Source organism: Hypanus sabinus, chromosome 28 (genome assembly GCF_030144855.1).
Source record: "Hypanus sabinus isolate sHypSab1 chromosome 28, sHypSab1.hap1, whole genome shotgun sequence".
NCBI lineage: Eukaryota > Metazoa > Chordata > Chondrichthyes > Myliobatiformes > Dasyatidae > Hypanus > Hypanus sabinus.
The window spans coordinates 25,572,225-25,592,521 of NC_082733.1; the positions used below are offsets into that span (position 1 = coordinate 25,572,225).

General features: G+C 42.2%; 1 protein-coding gene across 4 annotated transcripts in view; it reads left to right on the forward strand.

Annotated features, from left to right (window-relative positions):
- The first annotated feature begins 1,265 nt into the window (after nt 1-1,265).
- myo5aa (myosin VAa) overlaps nt 1,266-20,297 on the forward strand; it is a 245,195-nt gene continuing 226,163 nt past the window's right edge. For 3 of the 4 annotated variants that reach the window (XM_059952769.1, XM_059952770.1, XM_059952771.1), the window contains exon 1: nt 1,266-1,539. In XM_059952769.1, the coding sequence (XP_059808752.1) occupies nt 1,513-1,539 (27 nt within the window). In that variant the 5' untranslated portion in view covers nt 1,266-1,512. The remainder of the gene's footprint in view (nt 1,540-20,297) is intronic. The other variant, XM_059952772.1, reaches the window with a different exon arrangement.

The window sequence follows — 20,297 nt, forward strand, 5'->3', positions numbered from 1 at the left end:
TTTCCAATGTTTAAGACTTTGCATTGACTTGCATGTTGTTTCCCCTCAGGTCCCTTAGTAAATTGGTTGTGGTGGGGTTAGTGATCTGCTTTCATGCTGTATGGCTCTATGACCAATTGCAACATGATTCAGGAATAAGGACCTGTCTAAGCATGTTTAGGCCTTAAATTGAGCAATGTAAGATTGACTTGAGTCTAGAGCAGAAGCTGGCTTATAGCAACTTGAAACCTTCAGGGAAATTCACCTGGTTGTCTGACATTAAACAACCTGATGCAACTGCTTAACTGTAAGTTGCAATTGAATACTTTAATAGAATTACTTTTTGCTGCTACTTGGTAAACTTATTTTGCAAAACAATTCACCAGGTCAATTTATAAGTGCCTTGATCAGGAAAACAGATGTGTATTATACTACTTATTTGTTCATCTTCCATTTAGAAATGATTGATGCAATGACATACTGGCAGGAAGCAAAATTATTTTAAATCAAGTATGCTCCCAGACATACGCTCAGTTTGAGTTTGTTGATCACTGGGAGTGTGCATATGTATGAGACTGGACTGACACCAACTTACTGCCCTCTACTGTGCCTAATTGTCTTGTCTATTATTTATTTGTAATGCCTGCACTGTTTTGTGCACTTTATTCAGTCCTGGGTAGGTCTAGTGTTTTTTTTTGTGGTGTTTTCACGTAGTTCAGTGTAGTTTTTGTACTGTTTCATGTAGCACCATGGTCCTGAAAAACGCTGTCTCGTTTTTACTGTGTACTGTACCAGCAGTTCTGGTCGAAATTACAATAAAAAGTGAGCTGACTTGACTTGACTTGAATTATTATTTCCCGGGTGATAAAGAAAATCAGACCTCAATTAATAAAATATAGGAAAACCAGAAGCCAAATTATGATAAAGCACAACTTCTACTAAACATTCTCCCTCTTTTGTATGTTTTACAAGTTGTACGCGTGCAAGACATACGTCAGATTAACCAATTATAGTCACCAGTCAAATTTCAAACAGGTCAAAATTTCAACCATATGATTATAATGTGGTAGGTGAAGTGGGAAGAGCGGGAATTATCATTATAACCATTTAAGCCGCGGTCAAATTAAATGCAGAGTTTTCCTCTCTCTGCCGCTCACCGACAAGAAAGAGAATGTAATGTTTTACACGGACTCGCACCCCGGAGCGCACCCGTAGTGTGGGAGCTGGTGTTCCTTGCGGTGGCGCTCTCTCACCAGCCAGTTCCCGGCGGAAGGCACACGGAGCACAGATTTTTTTATAGGTTTGTGCTCGAAAGCATCTCCATGCCTGTCTCCCTTATACCCAGAATGCACAGGCGGGTAGCAGAGTACTGACACAGGTAACATGGAGATTGGTACCTCGGGCTGACATTCGGAGCGCCGTTTATTTCCCAGGCAAAAGCCGCCGTGTTGCAGCCGACGACCCCTTTCCCTGCCTGGTTTTTCGGGGCTTCCGGGGGAAGGCAGTGGAGCGGCGGAGACGCACCGCGGGAGAATGGCAGCATCCGAGCTCTTTACCAAGGTAAGGGCATTGAGGTATTTGCCGGGAACGAGACCCCGGCCCCCTCCGGAATACCTCGGTGGGCGACGAATGTTTCTGGTCGTGTGACTGCGGCTCTGATGCGGAACACGGGTGATGGGGGGCCGGAATGTGCCGCGCAAGGCGAGAGAACAATGGTTGGAGGATGTCGCTTCCTCTGCGTGTCACTGCAGCAGCCTGATTTAGATGAGTGCTCTCGCGTTCAGTGGGCGATGGAGAGCGGCTCCGGCTGCGGTGAAATCGAGGGAAAGGGGGGAGTCTGGTGTGATTTACTGCGCCCTGTGCATGCAGCCGCCCTCGTCCCCGCCGCCTCCAAAAACGAAAACAGGGCCGTTCAGTCCTGAGGCCACCCACCAACCTCACAGATGTCAACCCGAAAAGGAAGCTCGCTCAATTACATCCCGTTGAAAGCCAGTGCTCAGCCGCTTGCCGGGCCGTTTTGAAACAGCAGCCCGGCTACAAGGCTCTCTGCTGATTCAGCTAGGAGGGTCTGGTTTCGGTCAAGCTCGCAGGAACGTTGTTAATGCAAATTCCACTCTGACCGCATCTCCCGTTTAAATTCTTTTAAATGTTTCTTAATCTGATTGTTGATCGGCTGATATATTGCTGGATCCCTTTCAATACACTGGCTGTGTTTCAACGAAAAGGAAATTAGAAAATCGGGAGAACTGGATTAGAAATGGAAAATACTGGAAACACTTGGGCATCATTTGTAGAGAGAAAAGAGAGGCAGTCAACGCTAAGGGACAATGACCTTTCTTTGTGTTTAATATCAGCAATGCATTCAAGAGGTTCTTTGGTGTGTGGAGCTCACGAATATTAGTATTCAATAAACAAGGGTAATGCGACTTGTAGGTGGTCAGGTCAGCGTCATTGATTCCCATCGGTGAAACCCTCTCCATTACAAGTCTCTGCCTTTTTCAAAACTCTTCATTGGCTGTTAAACATTGAGAAGTTCTAAAACGGATGTAAGAAACCACAGAAATTTTAGTATTTTGTTCCAAAAAAAGGATTTGGAATTGATAAAGGAGAAGGTAATGGTATGAGAAATACAGAAATTGACTGCAAGAATGTTGGCATGTGAGAAAAGCAAAATACTGAGGACAGCAGGTTGCTTGGAGAGAGATGGGAGTGAGGTAACGGCAAGGGAATGAAACATGTTCATGTTAAGAAATGTGAAAGGCCTGCCTCAATTACCAGAAAAGCAAGGATCTAGCAAGAATGAAGAAGTGAGTGAAATTAGAATTATGAACAGGATGTTGCTGGGGAAGCTGGTAGGTCTGTTAAGACCCAAGTATTTGATGATCAGTGGCCAAGAATTGACTCTGATCGCAGAAGCCTCGATTCAGGCTCAGAAACATGTGGGAAATGTGTTTGTACATGTGGGAAATCCAGAGCAACCCGCACGCACAAAATACTGGAGGAACTCAGCAGGTCAGGCAGCATCTATGGAAATGAATAAACAGTCCATATTTCGGGCCAAGACCTTTCATCAGGACTGGGAAGTAAGGGGGAGATACCACAATAAAAAGGTGCGGGGAGGGGAAGGAGGGTGAGATCGAAGTTGATAGGTGAAACCAGGTGGGTGGGAAAGGCGAAGGGCTGGAGAGGAAGGAATCTAATGGAGAGGAGAGTGGACCGTGGGAGAAAGAGAAGAAGGAGGGGCACCGGAGGTGGGTGGGATGTGATAGGCAGTTGAGGAGAAGAGGTAAGACGCCAGAGAATTTTTTTATATCAGAAGTAAAAAATTGCTGTGTATGCTGTCAGTTTGGAGACTAACTAGACAGAATATAAGGTGCTGCTCCTTTATCCTGAGAGTGAAAGAGGAAACCATTGACCAACATGTTGGAATGGGGATAGGAATTAAAATGGTTGGCCACCAGGAAATTAGAGTGGAGGTGTTTCACCAAGTAATCCTACAATTTTACGTCGATATCATAGTGGGCACAGACTCACCGAGGTGTGGTTGAAGGGGGACAAAAGTTATTAAGGCTCTTTCTGAGGACAGAATGTTCTGCATCAGATGGAATGGTGAAGACTCAGCACGGATTAGGGGGAGGGTTGGGGTACTCAGGGAAGGTACCACCACTGAACACTGCCCTCCACTCTCTCAGGAGCAGCCCAAACCTTACCATGAAGCCTGCAGACAAAGAGGCTGTGCTGTAGTGTGGCAGGCTGACTTCTACCTTTCTGAGGCCAGGCGACAGCTGTGAGGCACCTCCATTGAAAATGATCCCACTCCAGGCCATTAGAAAATTGCCTCCGACACCATCCCTAACCTCATCAACTCCTGAGAACTCTATCCACTGCCACCAAATTCATAGTTTCCTTACCTCACACTGCTCATTTCTACCTCATATCTAAGATCCACAATCCGGACTGCCTGGGTAGGCCCATGGACTCTGCCTGCTCCTGCAAAATCTGTCCTCCATCTCCCAGAAATGGACCACATCTTCAATAACTTCTCCTTCTGCTCCTCCCACTTTCTCCAGACTCAAGGGAATTATGGGAATGCGTTTGGCCCCAGCTCTGCCTGCTATTTTGTTGGCTAAGTAGAACAGTCCATGTACCAAGCCTTCACTGGTAATGCTTCCCAACTCTTTGTGTGCTATATTGGCAACTGCATTGATGCTGAGCTCATTAATTTCATCAACTTTGCCTCCAACTTTAATCCTGCCCTTAAATTCACTTGGTCCATTTCAGACGTCTCCCTCCCCTTTCTCGATCTCCAAACTGTCTACTGACACTTTTTACCGATTTTACCGATCTACCAATTCCCGCGGTTATCTCAACTATTCGGCCATCTTCCCTCTTCCTTTCCTGTCCCAAGAAAGGGCCTCGGCCTGAAACGCCAGTTGTTTATTCATTTCCATAGATGCCAAATGACCTGCTGAGTTCCTCCAGCATTTTGTGTGATTCAGGTTCAGATTAGTTTTCTGTCATCAGAGTGCAATGAGATTCCTTGCTTGCACTGGTCATCGGCTTTTAGAGTTCTGTACGTTGTGGAACTGTTCCTGCGGAATGGAGGGTTGTGAATGTGACAGCATTATTACGGAGGGAGAGCGAAAACAGGAATTGGTGACCTCTAGCCTAACAGCAACAGGTACTGGATTCCATAATGAATCAGAATCAGGTTAAATAACACCAGCATATGTAGTAAAATTTGTTAACTTTTCAGCAGAGGTACATTGCAATATATAATAGTAGAGAAAAAACTGTGAATTACTACAGTGTGTGTGTGTGTTTATGTATATAATATATATGTAAATTAAATTAGTAGAGCAAAAAAAAAGAAATAACGAAGTGGTGAGGTAGTGTTGACTCATAAACAGGTGAAATCTGCAGATGCTGGAAATCAAAGCAACACACACAGAGCGCTGGAGGAGCTCAGCAGGTCAGGCAGCATCCATGGACAACAGTCATAGACTGAGAGCTTTCATCAGGGCTAAAGGAGAAAGGAGGAGTCAGAGTCAGAAGGTGGTGGTAGGGGAGGGAGAAACACAAGGTGATGGGTGAAACTGGGAGGGGAGAAGTAAAGAGCCGGGAAGTTGATTGGTGAAAGAGATACAGGGCTGGAGAAGGGGGAACGTGATGGGAGAGGACAGACGGCCATGGAAGAAAGAAAAGGAGGAGGGGCACCAGGGGGAGGTGATGGGCAGGTAAGGGAAATGGGAATGGGGAGTGGTGAAGTGGGGGGAGCATTACTGGAAGTTCAAGAAATCAGTGTTCATGTCATCAGGTTGGAGGATAAGCAGATGGAATACAAGGGTGTTGCTTATCCAACCCAAGTGAGGCCCCATTGTGATAGTAGAGGAGGCCATGCACATGTCGAAATGGGAAGTGGATTTAAAATGGGTGGCCACTGGGAGATCCCGCTTTTTCTGGTGGATGAAATGTAGGTGCTTGGCGAGGTGGTCTCCCAGTCTACGTTGGGTCTCACCAATATACAGGAGGCCACACTGGGAGCACTGGATACAGTAGCTGACCCCAACAGACTCTCAGGTGAAGTGTCGCCTCACCTGGAAGGACTGTTTGCGGCCCTGAATGGTAGTGAGGGAGGAGGTGTAGGGACAGGTGAAGCACTTGTTCTGCTTGCAAGGATAAGTGCCAGGAGGGCCGAATGGACAAGGGAGTCACATGGGGAGCAATTCCTGTGGAAAACGTAAAGCCAGGGGGAGGGAAAGATGTGCTTGGTGGTGGGATCCCGTTGGAGATGGCGAGGTAGTGTTCCTGAGTTCAATATCTGTTTAGAAATTGGATGGCAGAGGGGAAGAAGCTATTCCTGAACCTTTGAGTGTGTGTCTTCAGGCTTCTGTATCTCTTTCCTGGTGGTAGCTATGAGAACAAGGCTTGACCTGGGTGATGGGGGCCCTCGGTGATGGACTCTGCCTTTTTGAGGCACTGCTCCTTGAAGATGTAATGAAGGATGTAGTTACAGAACATTAGGAAAGCAATAATCGTTTGAGCACCATCTGCCTGGATTTACGAAAGGAATCGTCTTTGAGTAATTTATTGGAGTTCTTTGAGCATGTGACTAATAGAAGAGAGAAGATGTTTAGATCTTTAGAAAGATTTCGATAAGATCCCAAACAGCAGATTGGCTAACAAAGTCAGAGCACACGGATTGTGGATAGTATAATGAGAGCTGGCTGGCAGGCAGAGTAGGAGAAAATGGCTCTTTCTCAGCTTGGCCGGTTGCTACCAGCTAAGTGAGTGGGCAAGAAAGTGACGGATGGAATTCAGTATGTGGGAAAAACCTCAAGATCTAAGATTCTAGATTGTATGTTGTCATTCTTCAGCGCAAAGGAGAATGAAATAATTGTTACTCCGCATATGATGCAGCATTAAAAAAACACAATAGGCATGAAGAAAAGAGGGGTTAATGGTTGGAGGTTTTGGTCAGCCCGATGGCTTGAGGAAAGTAACTGTTTTTGAGTCTAATTGTCCTATCGTGGATGCTATTTTTACTGTTGGGAGTGGAATCCTTCATGGTACTGCTGGCTTTTTCCTGGAACCTTGCTGTATATCTGTCCCTTGATGGCAGGTTGGTTGGTTCCGGTGATGCGTTGAGCAGTTTTAACTGTATTACCCAGACTTCCTGTCTGCCACAAAGCAGTTTCTGTACCACACAGTGATGCAGCATGTTAAGGTGCTCTTCACTATGTACCAGTAGAAGGGCGTGAGATTGGCGTGCACAGACCGCAGGCTCACTTCAGCCTCCTCGTAATGTAGTGAATGGTATAATGAGTGCAGAAGGCAAATAGGATGGTAAGTGGAATGTTGCCTCTTGTTCTGAGGGGATTTGATTACAGAAAAAATGTTTTACTGTGATTACATAGGCCTCGATGAGACTTCAGTTGGAATGGTATGTGGAGTTTTGTTCTCCTTACCCAGAAATTAAGGAATCTAGGACCAGAAGGCACAGCCTCAGAATAGAAAATAGAAGATTTCCCTTCAGAACAGAGATGACAAGGAATTTCTTGAGCCAGAGAATTAATTGCCACAGACAGCTACGTAGGCCAATTCATTGGGTATATTGAAAGTGGAGGTTGATAGGTTCTTGATTAGTGAGGGTATGAAAGGTTACGGTGAAAAGGCAGGAGAATGTGTTTTGATAGGGATAATAAATCAGCCACGATGGAATGGTGGAGCAGAATCTGGGCTGAATAGCCTAATTCTGCTCCTATGTCTTGTAGTCTATTAAATGAGATTCTTGTGTTGGAAGGAAATCAGCCAAGATTCACCAACCTTATTCCTCAATGGCGAGTTTGCTATCGAGAAATTGAGAAGTCTTTGTCTGTATTCTGTTGAATCTAGAAGAATGGCAGTGCAGTTTACAGAATATCGAGATATGCAGGGAGGGCGTTTCTTTTGGCTGAGGAGCTAAAACCAGGGATCTCAAAGTTCGAAGTAAATTTTATTATCAAAATACATATATCTCACCATATGCTATAGTAACTAGTAACTGTAACAGGATCAATGAAAGATCAACTAGAATGCAGAAGACTGTACAAATGTAAATATAAATAAATAGCAAAAATAATGAGAACATGAGAAAGGAAATAAAGAGTCCTTAAAGTAAGATAATTGGTTATAAGAACATTTCAATTATGGGGCAAGTGAGTGTAATTATCCCCTTTTGTTCAAGAGCCTGATGGTTGAGGGGTGGTGTGAATCCTAGGGCTCTTGTATCTTCGACCTGATGGCATCATTGAGGTCTCAGTCTCAATATAAGGGTGAGAATGTTTACGACTAGTATGAAGGGAATTTTTCTTCATGGACAAATTGGTGAATCTTTAGAACCCTCTATGACTGGATATGAGCATTCACTTGAAATAGAGATCAATAGCTTCCTGGCTATAAAGGGAATCAAGGTATATGGAGTTAATGCAGGAAAATGATCTTGATGAATGGTGCAGCATGCTCAATGGTTTGCCTAATTCTAGTATTTCTTAAAAATAAAATCATTGTGGGGTAGATACTTATCAGTAGGACTTCATTGATAATGTTCCTTGATTTGCATATCTATTACTTGTAAATTATGCCTTATTCAGGTAATAAAAATGTTATTTGAATGTATGGCCAATGTTTTAAGTGTAGTAGAAATTGCAGAGTTCTTGCTGAACTTTAAGTCAGTAGATAAGGCAGCAACCAAACTAAGAAATAAGAGGCAAAGCTTATAGGGTGCAAAGGCTTTTTGTTGCAAGTTTATTTATCTGTAGGAGTCCATTTATTGTGCTGATGGTTTTAATGAATGAAGGTTAGTGATGTGTTGGCAGGCAATACTGCTGCATGGCATCGTGGCTAATTTAACAGCAAATTACTTCTTTCAAATGAAAACTAAGTGCTGGAAGCACTCCAGCAGTCCAGATGAAGGATCTCATCCCGAACATTGACTCTCCATTTTCCTCCTTCGATGCTGTCTGACTATCTGAGTTCCTCTAGCACTTTTCTGGAAACACTCAACAAGTCAGGCACCAGCCCCAGGGAGGGAACTAACGTTTCACATCAATGACAGAATTAACATTTCACGTCAATGACCTTTTTCATCAGTACTTGAGAGAGATCACCAAGCAGAGATGTTAACTCTGTTCCTCTCTTTACTGAGGGTCTCTGAGCTGCCAAGTATTATTTGCAACATGTTCTGTTTTGATTGGTCTCTCTAATTGTGTAATTTATATCTGTACTTTCAGGATGTTTGGACAGTAAAGATAAAATCTGATCCATTTTCTGCCGCTGCCCTGGTGCAGTCCTGCCCATCGTTCCTGTTATCAACAGGAAACTTGGCTCAGAGCTGTTTGAGATGGTGAACTTACTCACTGGATTAATGTGCTGAGATCTTGTGAAAAAGGGCTCGTGTTTTTATTTTATGGCCCTTGCAGGTACAGAATTAAAATTTTGAGCACGGCCTTGCAGTGCTGCTGTCCAAATGGATCATGTATTATTTTTCCAACTGAGTTAATGCCATCATTAAATTACATTATAAGCACCAGAATGGCATGGGGCAGATGCAGAGAGTTTAAACACCTATTGACTCTGTCGCAGCAATTTACATAATCAAAGATTGTTTTGATTCCTGGAGTTTCCTAATTCCTGAGCTGGTTGAGCCTTCTGAAGCTAACTCGGTGAGTTTATGGTTACTCCCAACAATGGGGAGTTAGCTTGTCAGACGTGATCCACTTTGAACATCTAGCTCTTAAACTTGGTTTGAGTAAAATTCAGTTAAATCAATAAATGTCTTTAATTTGTGTCATCTGTTGCCCTGATCCTGTACAATGCTGCAGCTTTTCCCTTAAGGATTTTTTTTGTAGTTTAGAACTCGTAGCATCCCTGAATTATGGCATCCAAACATTTCAAGTTGCACATTCTTTTTTTTTGAGGCAGATGGAATTTCCTTTTTTTAAAAAAGGAATCTCTTTCACAATTTTGACCACTTTCCATGAAAGTACAAATGGTTGGTATCAGAAAGTATTAAAATGATTAGTGTCGGAATGTTTTGTTATATAAGTGAAGATCCTAGCCAGTAATTCAGCCTATTTAATGCCTGATCTTCCAAGAGGGAATGTGATGCACTATAAACTTCTCAGTCTAATGTTGTGTTCTTGGTGCTCATTTACTTTTCACCTTAAATTTGCTCTGACAAGCAAGACTTAGTGGAAGAAACAAGGGCTAAAGTAATATAGGCCTCAATCTGTTTATTTATTTACTTAGTGAAACTACGCAGAATAGGCCCTTCCGGCTTTCAATCTGTGCCATCCACCAACCCCTGATTTAATCCTAGCCTAATCATGAGATAATTGCAATGACCAATTAACCTAATAACCGATACGTCTTTGAACTGTGGTAGGAAACTGGAGCACTTGGAGAAAACCCGTGCATTTCACAAGGAGGACATACAGACTGTGCGGGTGACTCTGGAATTGAATTCTGACACTGGAATTGAGCTCTGACACCCTGATCTGTAATAGCATCAAGCTAACTGCTGCGCTACTGTGGTGCCCACAAACGTCAGCACATTTAGGAAGACTGATAATGGGGAGAGTGTGACTGGGACTTTCCCTGTGACTGATCTTGAGCTTTTTTTATGTCTGCTGTGCTGGAGCGTGTATATAACTGCCAGGCTGTATTTTGGTGATTTAAGAGAGATAACAGACTTTCTGACAAAATGAAGTCAACAGTGAATGAGAGTCATAATTCTTCTTGTTTGAAACAAAGTCCTGTTACTAGTCTTTTGTTTCTATTAGAAAGTGAGTTTGAGGTTGATTCTTGCAAATACCTAATCAGCCATTCATATTGCAACATCATCTGCTTGGTCTTCCAGAATTTTATTACATCGAAATATCTTTGTGGTAATATTGTTTTTAGTATCAGGGCAGAATTCTAAATTTACATATATACTTTCTGCATGTTGAAGTACAGCAGCTAGAAACCCAAGGATCTGGTAAAATTTTGCATTAATTTTGTGGTTTCTGGATTTTGCCTTTCAGATTTTTATTTACCATTCTCAAAGTTTAAAGTAAATTTATTATCAGAGAACATATATGTCACCATATATACAGCCCTAAGATTCATTTTCTTGTGGACATACTCAGTAAGTCTACAGAATAATAACCATAATGGAATTGATGACTACCCAACTAGAGTGCAAAAGACAACAAACTGTCTAAATTCTAAAAGAAGAAACAATAATCACAATAATAACAATAACAATAACAAAAAACAATAATTACTGTATTTACAAATAGTAAATATCAAGAACATGCGATGAAGTGGGTCCATTGGTTGTGGCAACATTTCACTGATGAGGCAAGTGAAGTGAAGTTGAGTGAAATTATTTTGTATCTTAAAACATGATATTCAATCCATTTATGTCAAAGATGTTATTAGTAACTTCTCTGGTAAGTTATCAGTAATTCATTCATGTCCTTTTCAAGCACCCAGACTTGCTCTACTGAATGAAGATGCTGAAAAGTTATTAGTTCATGACCCAATTCTAATGCCCTTATCTCTATGCTCTAACTTCTTCATTAACTATATTTATACACTAATTCATTGGCAGAAATGTTAACCCTTTTGGCATACTGTTATAATATTATTATAATAAACTTGCTGTCTAAGTTTCTTACTTTGGTGATTCCCAGATTTGTATTTGGGATAAAACAATTTAGCTAAGCTGTGGATATTCATGAATAATTTAGTTATTTTATTAACAAGAGGAACTCTGCAGATGCTGGATGTCAAAGCAACACACACAAAATGCTGAAGGAATTCAGCAGACCAGGCAGCAACTATGGAAAAGAGTAAACAGTTGACATTTTGGCCCGAGACCCTTCTTTGTGTGTATTGCTAGTTATTTTATTTATCTATCTCTTTACCTAGTTATCTATCTATCTATTTATTTATATATGTTTATTTATTGAGATACAGCGCAGAAGTGGGCTCCTCTGGGCCTTCGAGGTGCGTCTCCCAGCAACCCACAATTTAACCCTAGCTCAATCACAGAACAATTTGCAATGACCAATTAATCTGTCAACTAGTATGTCTTTGGACTGTGGAAGGAAATTGTAGCACCCGGAGGTAACCAACACAGTCACAGGGAGAACATATAAACTCATTACAGACAGCATGTTTGATTTCAAGCATTAGAACTGAACATTGAAAGGCATGTGGCCCTGGGTGTATAGGCAAAATTGCCAAATTTGCAAATGACATAAAACTTGGAGACGTGAGGAATTGTGAAGAGGTTAGTAAAAGGTTTCAGTGAGATATGATTTAGCTGGTGGAATGCGTGAGAAATAAAATTTACTCCTGAGAAATGTAAAGCTTTATAGTTTAGTTAAGAGGGAAAAGAAGCGGTATGTATTGGAGAGTGCAGTTCTAAAACAGGAAACAGGAGATCTCAGAATATTTGTACATGATTGAAAGTGGCAGTGGAGGTTGAATAATCAGCTTAAAGCACACAGGAATCTGGGATTTATAAATAGAAGAATATCATGTCCCAGTTTGGGTTCCACACTTTATAAAAGGTGTGAGGATTGGAGAGGATGCAGAAGAGATTTATGAAAGCAAGCCAGGGATAATTATATAAGTACTTAAGGACTGGATAGACAAGAGCTTCGATAGATCTGGACTGATTAAGGATAGTCAGCGTGGCTTTGTGCATGGTAGGTCATGTGTGACACATCTTGTAGAGTTTTTCGAGGAAGTTACCAGGAAAGTGGATGATGACAAGGCAATGGATGTTGTCTACTTGGACTTCAGCAAGGCATTTGACAAGGTCCTGCATGGGAGGTTGGTCAAGAAGGTTCAGGTGTTCAGCATTCAGGATGGGTTAGACATTGGCTTTGTGGCAGAAGCCAGAGAGTGGTAGTGGCTAGTGGTATGTGGCAGGAAACAGTGCAGTGTCCGTTCCGTCGTTGTTTGTCATCTTTATCAATGATCTGATGATAACGCGGTTAACTGGATCAGCATATTTGCAGGGAACACCAAGACTGGGGGTGTAGTGGACAGAGAGGAAGGCTGTCAAGGCTTGCAGAGAGATCTGCATCAGCTGAATGGGCTGAAAAAATGGCAGATGGGATTAAATGAAGACAAGTGCGAGGTTTTGCACTTCGGTAGGACCAACCAGGGTAGGTCTTACACAGTGAACTGAGGAGTGTGGTAGAACAAAGGGATCTGGGAATACAGGTCCATAATTCATTGAAAGTAGATAGGATCGTAAAGAAAGCTTTTGGCACATTGGCCTTTGTAAATCAATATATGAGTACAAGAGATGGGATGTTATTTTGAAGTTGTATAGGACATTGTTGAGTACTAATTTGGAGTATTGTTTGCAGTTTTGGTAACCTTCCCACAGGAAAGATGTAAACGAGTTTGAAATAGTACAGAGAAAATTTACAAGGATGTCCAAGACGTACAAAAAAGCTGGATGAACTCAGCAGGTCGGGCAGCATCCGTTGAAAGAAGCAGTCAACGTTTCGGGTCGAGACCCTTCGTCAGGACGGCAACTGCTTCTTTCAATGGATGCTGCCCGACCTGCTGAGTTCATCCAGCTTTTTTGTACGTCTTGATTTGACCACAGCATGTGTAGTGTACTTTGTGTTTACAAGGATGTTGCTGGGTCTGAGGACCTGAGTTATAAGGAAAGATTGACTAGGTTTGGACTGTATTCCTTAGAACATAGAAGATTGAAAGGAGATTTGACAGAGGTGTACAAAATTATGAGGAATATAAATAGGGTAAATGCAAGCAGGCTTTTTCACTGGTTTGGTTGGGACTACAACCAGAGGTCATGGGTTAAGGGTGAAAGGTGAAAAATTTACAGGGAACATGAGGGGAAACTTCTTCACTCAGAGGGTCATGAGAGTGTGCAACAAGCTGCCAGCATGAGTGGTGCATACGAGCTTGATTGCAACTTTAAAGAGAAGTTTGGATAGGGACGTGGATGTTAGGGGTATGGAAGGCTATGGTCCCGGTGCAGGTTGATGGGAGAAGGCAGTTTAAATGGGTTTGGCATGGACTAGATTGGCCAAAGGACCTGTTTCTGTGCTGTACTTTGCTGCAAAGACTGAATGATTTGAGTTGTTCTCCTTAGATAGGAGAAGGTCGCAAGTGGATCTGATAGAATGGTATACATAGTGTTTAGAGAGATGAAGCAAGGAACCTGTATGAAGGTATTTGGCAAAAGAACCAAAACTGAACTGAGGAGCTTCCGTTTAAACTACAGGTGACCAGGATTCAGATTGCACTGGGTTACAGAGGGAGATCCAACTAATCTGGCTAAGTATCTGAATGGAAAGAAATTGCAGTTTGAAAGGCACAGGGCAGGGAGATGTAGGACTGGTAGAGATTTGACGAGCCCAATTGCTTTCTTTTGTACTGTAATCATTTTGCGACTCCAAGATATGCTGTGCACATTTTTAAACTAAAGAACATTCTGGTTCATAGCTTTGGAAGATTATCAAAAGTTACTAGAAAGGTGAATTTAGATTGTCTACTTTTGTGTTGATAACTCTGTTGACTTTTTCTTCAGAATGTCTGCTAAGTTGATGATTGGGCCAGTGCAGGCAAATCTAGCTACCCTGTCACAAATTTGCCATATTGGTTATGTCCATTAATGGAGCTAAATAAGAAGCAATGACTCTGGACGGGAAAGAAATCTGCCTGTAATTCTAATTCCCAATCTGCAGTCGGTAATGATGTGCTGTCGAAGACATAAACCTGAAAGCACATGGAGAATTGATTTTGGCTGGCTGAGGTTCTCTGCCTGCCTGTCTTGTCAGCTGGGTTTGTGGATGAGCATCAGTCAGACATGATGCATCGGAGGCCAACATTGACTCTTCAAGCTTAAATGTAGTCATGGAGTGGTACCTGCCAATGAGGGGAAGTAACAATTGGACAAATAGAACATTACAACACAGAACAGACCCTTTGGCCCACAGTGCTGTGCTGACCTTTTAGGCCACTCTAAGATCAGTCTAACCTTTCCCTCCTACATATCCTGCCATTTTTCTATCAATAGAATATAGGACATAACAGCACGATACAGGCCTTTTGGCCCACATTGCAGCTGGATCATCACTGCATCAGTAACCATAAGACTTTAGCCAATCAGACTTGGACTAAAACCTGGACAGAATATGCGTGCCTGTAATTAAAATGTAAGAGTTGAATTTGCTGTTTGTAACTGAGGAGAGGGTTTAATTGTTCAACTGCAGCTGGATCACCATTGCATCAATAACCATGGGTTTTTAGCCAATAAGGTTTAAGCTAAAACCTGTACAGGGTATTCAGAATGTAAGAGTTGAATTTCCTGTATTGTTTAGCTGGGTACTTTAAAAAAAACACATAAAATCATCAGCCTATGACGGGAACCTTTTCTGTAAAATAAAATCTTGCGAGATTTAATTAATTCCGGCCATTTTGTGGTTTGGAGACTTCAAGCAAAATTATTTCAAACCTACTTAACCGGACCTTTTCAGTCATGCTGTTACAGAGTTGTATTGGCATGCATAGTGCTTTGAACAATTTTTTCTAAGGGTCTGTGTGTCTCTAATTCACAGGAGCTTGATTGATCCAGTTCTCCACTGTAAACTGGCAAGACAATTTCTGCACCAGAAATGCATTGAAAATGACCATTTTAAAAAGATAATATTAAACGGTAATATGTGTCGAGCACTTGCAGTAAATGTATTGCTTAATTGTTGTGAAGCTGGAAGAGGGGAATGGGCAGACTTCGACTCTTGGGGAATTGACTGTTATTTCGGGGTCACTTATGCACTGTAGCAGCTGAGCCCATCTGCTGGGAAATGATGTAAATGGCAGGCTGGGTTCTGTGGCCTGCTACAAGGCTTAGCAGCTTGTGTAATCATCCCTTTCTTTTTATTGAGGCACTGAAAGGATTATGCAAGTTTGAGGTTTGAGCCATGTCCCAAGCACTATCGAGAGAGCATAAAATGATTGTTTTCTGCAGAATATAATCCTTTTATTGTTGTCAGATTGGCCCAAAGATGGATAAATCGCTTCTCTACAAACAGTCTGCCTCTTGTGCTGAAAGGGATGATGGGAATGTTATCTCAAGGCTATGCAAAAATAAATGCATGAAAGACTTCATTCACCTAGTAGCGTTAGGTCTGTTACTTTTCACGATTTCCTGTCTGTTTATCATGGGGTGGGGCTTTTGTCTGCTTCACCATTTCACAAGTGAATACTCTAAGTTATTTGTGGGGATACTGCTGTCTGCACTTGAGCTGCTGAACAGTGGCTGAAAGCACCGATGCCGTGCAATGCTTGGTCAGTTACTGAGAGCTGCAAGGGATGGATCTGGATTGTGTTTATGTGAAGGTATGTACGGTGAATGTTCTATTGTTTTAGCTGATATGCACAGAAAAACAGACATTTAAAAGGCTCTTGGATGGGTACATAGGTGTAGGAAAAAATGAAGATGTGTAAGAGGGAAGGGTTAGATTAGTTGTGGAGTAGGTTTATACAAGTCAGCAGAATTATCATAGACGGAAGGGCCCATAGTGTGCTGTACTGAGTTATGTTAAAAAGTCACTATCTATAGTTTCTCTCTTCCACCATTTTTTCATGCTTCCTACTTCCTAAAGTGAGCTTACATATTCACCAGTCGATGGGGTACATGGAGAAGAAACAAGGGGCTAATTGAGAAGCTAGAAGTGGGTGTTGTACTCTGAAGGAAGTTTTATTTTTGCCTTTGGTCAGAAAAGCAGTCACGTTTGCATATTGGGGCCTGACGTATTCCATGAGTCGGAGGTTGGTTTGGTATTGGTGTATTACTGTCTCATGTACGGAGATCCAGTGGAAAACTTGGATTTGCAAGCCGATCGTCCAGGTCATTTCAGAACATGGCTACTTTGAGGTGGTACAAGGAGAAAGAAAACACAGAATCCAGAATATAGTGCGCAGCGTGGGCGGACAACAACATGCAAGGGCTACTTGTGTGAAGTCCAGCGATCATCTTCAATATAGACATCTGTCCAAGCTGAGAAGTGGGATGGAAGCTGCTCTTGAGCCTGGTGGTGTGTATTTTCAGGCTTTTGTATCTTCTGCCTAACAACGGTGTGGAAGAAGGGAAAATGACCCAGGTGGATTGGGTCTTTGACTGGGCTTGCTACCTTTCTGAGCCATTGAGAAGTGTCTGAGCACGTTGTGTGACTGTAGCCACTGGCTTGGAAAATGTTCAGGGAAGACTTGATTCTCCAATTGAGAATCAAAAGCTACCAGTTATGTATTTTGGAAACCCACTCTGCCAGGTAGGGTGCAAATGATCCCATTGGCGTCGCTTAACACATTTCTCTCCCGGTGTCCTGGCAACCTCCTCCCTGAATCGACGTCACTCTGTGGGATCAGCGGCTCATCTTCTGTTTCTCTGGGCTGTAATCTGCAAGTTGTCCGTTGGGTTTGCCCGTATTATGGTACTTTCATTGCAGCAGCAATCGGTTGGACACGATGCGCTTCAGACGCACTGAAAAGATCCAATATGAATCCAGCTTCCTTGCAGCAATATCCTTGGCTGAATATGTTATTTCTGCGTTTACAAAGTAATGCTGACTTCTTCCTTTAGTTACAAGTTAGCTTGTCACTTTTAAGTAAGTTGCATTTTCAATGTGCATTGCTTAATCATCCAAGAAGATAATTTTGATTACCAAGCAGTGCATATTATCTCGCAGGATTATATGACTCTTGATGCTCATAGCTGTAAATTGGAATTGTTTTATTACTGTCATACGTACCAAGATACAGTGAAGAGCTTGTTTTGTGTGGTGTTCATAGAGATGTTTACAGATCATTATACAGTAGACTGGGGTTGAACATGGTTAACAATAAACAGTAATAATACAGAATAAAGTCTATCATGCTAGAGGGACAGTGCAGTGCAGGTAGGCAATAAGGTGCATGATCATAACAAGGTAGATCGTGAGGTTAAGAGTCCATCTTTTCATACTAGGGAACCATTTTAAAGGGTAGAAGCTGTTTGGAGCCTGGTGTTATGTGCTTTCGGGTTTTTGTATCTTCTGTCTGATGGGGTATCTGGTGTCGTAGATTATGCTGGCTGCTTTACTGAGGCAGTGAGAAGTATAGATAGAATCCGTAGAGGGGGAGGCAGGTTTTCATGATGTACTGTGCAGTGGCCACCACTCTCTGCAGTTTCTTGCGGTCACTATTTGGAGCAGTTTCCATACCAAGCCCACATGGATGACAGTGTCTTTTGCTGTTGAACCTTTTGCAGTTACGTTGCGGAAGATTGAAGAGAAATTCTTGCAAAGGAATTGTAGATTGTTCTGGATGTGTACTTGTTCTTTAATATTGTATCTACTTGATAATGAATAAAGACTGAAATGGCACCAATCATCTAAACCCTCTTCATAGCTAACTGCCTGTTGCCCCCTTGTTTGTAGCACGTCAGGCCTTTTTTTTTAATCTGTTGAAGGTTTCTGCCTCCTCCAACCTATCTAGCCCTACTCTGTTTGTAGAGCAACAAAAATCTTTCCTCAGCGCTCTTCTATTCTCTCCATCAGCCAAGCAAAATAAGTTTGTCCTTGAGTGGGCCTTTCATAATCTGATTTTCCTCAAATTTTAATCTCCTCTCTTTCATCTTGTTTTGACAGTTTAGCCAGTCTAATCCCTCCTGACAACAAGCGTTCCTCAGGTCTGGTGCCTTGACTGGAAGTCATCTGCAATTGCTGTGGTGTGGTAATCAGAATTGTCCTCAATAGTTTTACTCATTCTGCCACAAATTCCCTGTTCTCATTCTATGCCTTGGTCAGGGTAATGTGCAAATGAAGATTAGTCCATTCTGCCTCCCTCATGTTTGCTCTGCCTTTCAGTGGGATCATTGCTGATGTCTGCAATCACAACTCCACCTTCCTGCCTATCCCCAGGAAACTTTCATTCCATTCCTTATTAAAAATCTATCATATCGTGCTGTAAAAATATTTAAAGGTTCTGTTTCCATTGCCAGAGATGCATGGTCTTCTGTTTGCCTCATCTTCTGTCTTGAATGAGGGAATCTCTTTTTTAAACTGTGTTCCCCTAGTTCTAGATTCTCCCACAAGAGGAGGTGTCCACACCATTTAAGGGTCCTGCAGGTACACCAGTACACCAGTTGTCACCTGGACCACTACCTGGTCCTGCTAATTTCAGAGTTCAATGGGTATTCTAACCAAGACTCAGTTGTTCCCTAATGCTAGTAAACACCACAACCATTTATTGTGCATTTTCCTGTTTGCCTTCTCCAACTGCATTCACTCGCACCACACATTCTGAATTGTTTTCTATAAGTAGCAAAACATTTCTGCCAAGGGCTAATTTGGATTGATTTCTCCTATTTACCTTTAAGTTAAAGACAATTGCTTCAGAGTTTGTTAGCGGTGAGAAAGTTACTTTTTCACAGTGAGGTATCTAACAGCATGTTTATTGTGTAGGCCCCAGGTCAATGCAGGGCACTTCTGGCTTTGTTTTGTTGCTAAGCTTGTGGATTTGTGTCTCTGAGGAAGAGTGTGGCCATTTTTCCAGGGCAAGCTAATTTGTCCTTGATCATAGGTTACCCTTCATGCCAGGTTCAGGCTGCTTATAATTATAACTGCGGTGATGGCACCTTTGTAGTGACACTGAACCCATTGGTATTGACCTTAAAACCAAAACATGGAGTCCCTGAACAATTTTAGATGCTTTATCAAATGAAAACTGTTGATTAGCAAATTCCTACAACTAAATATACCTGATTTACTTGCCGTTCTTTCAATGCTTCTGTAAAGCCTTTTAACATTTAATCTGGCATCCCAGAGATCACTGAGGTACTGAATGCTGTGATGTTGATAGAGTTGTGTCTCATCTCCAAGTAAATATTATTGGAATGGATGGCTGTCTGCTGCTTTAAATACATTGCAAATCCACAGGGAAGTCTCAGTGCAGTAATAATTAATTAATTTATTAAGATACAGTGTGGAGTAGGCCCTTTCAGCTACGCAGCCCAGCGATACAATTTACAATGACCAAGTAACCCACCAACCCCAGTATCCATGCGGTCACAGGGAGAACATTCAAACTCCTTGCGTGCAGGGACGGGAATTGAACCCGGCTTGCCTGTCCTGTAAGTGGTTGTGCTAACCACTATGCTACTGAGCCGCCCATTCTCCTGCCTACGAGTAGTTTGCGGCACACTACTTATAAAGGAAGCAGTAAGCTTACCACGGGGCCATAACTCTTGACGGAAGTTTCCCTGAGTAAAACTTGGTGCTTTTTAAATAATAGAAAGCCTTTCACCATTACCCACGGTCAGCATCAAGCAACACTGGTTGTGGAGGCAATTGGTGATCAGGCTTCCTCAGCCATGGGGTTCGGTAGCTGAAAGTGGGACTGTCTTACGGGGGTACTTACGATCCAAGCAAATGTTCCACTATCCACAGAATCTGCAGTTGCATTGAATCACTTTAAACTTTATTTTTTATTTTATTAAGCAAACACGTAGCTACAACCAAGCATCGGCTAACGGTCCACAATTCACTGTACCTGAGTTAACAATACCGGGGGTGGAAGAGAGTAGGAGCAAGAGAAAGAATAAATATAAAGCACATACCTACAATTACATACAAACACAAACATACACATGATCTACATACTTTACATCACCCCTCAATGTAGATTTACATCAATTTTAAATAAAATCGCAGTCCTCAGTCAAGTCCCACATTTTGCCAGGCCCCTATAAGGGCCTT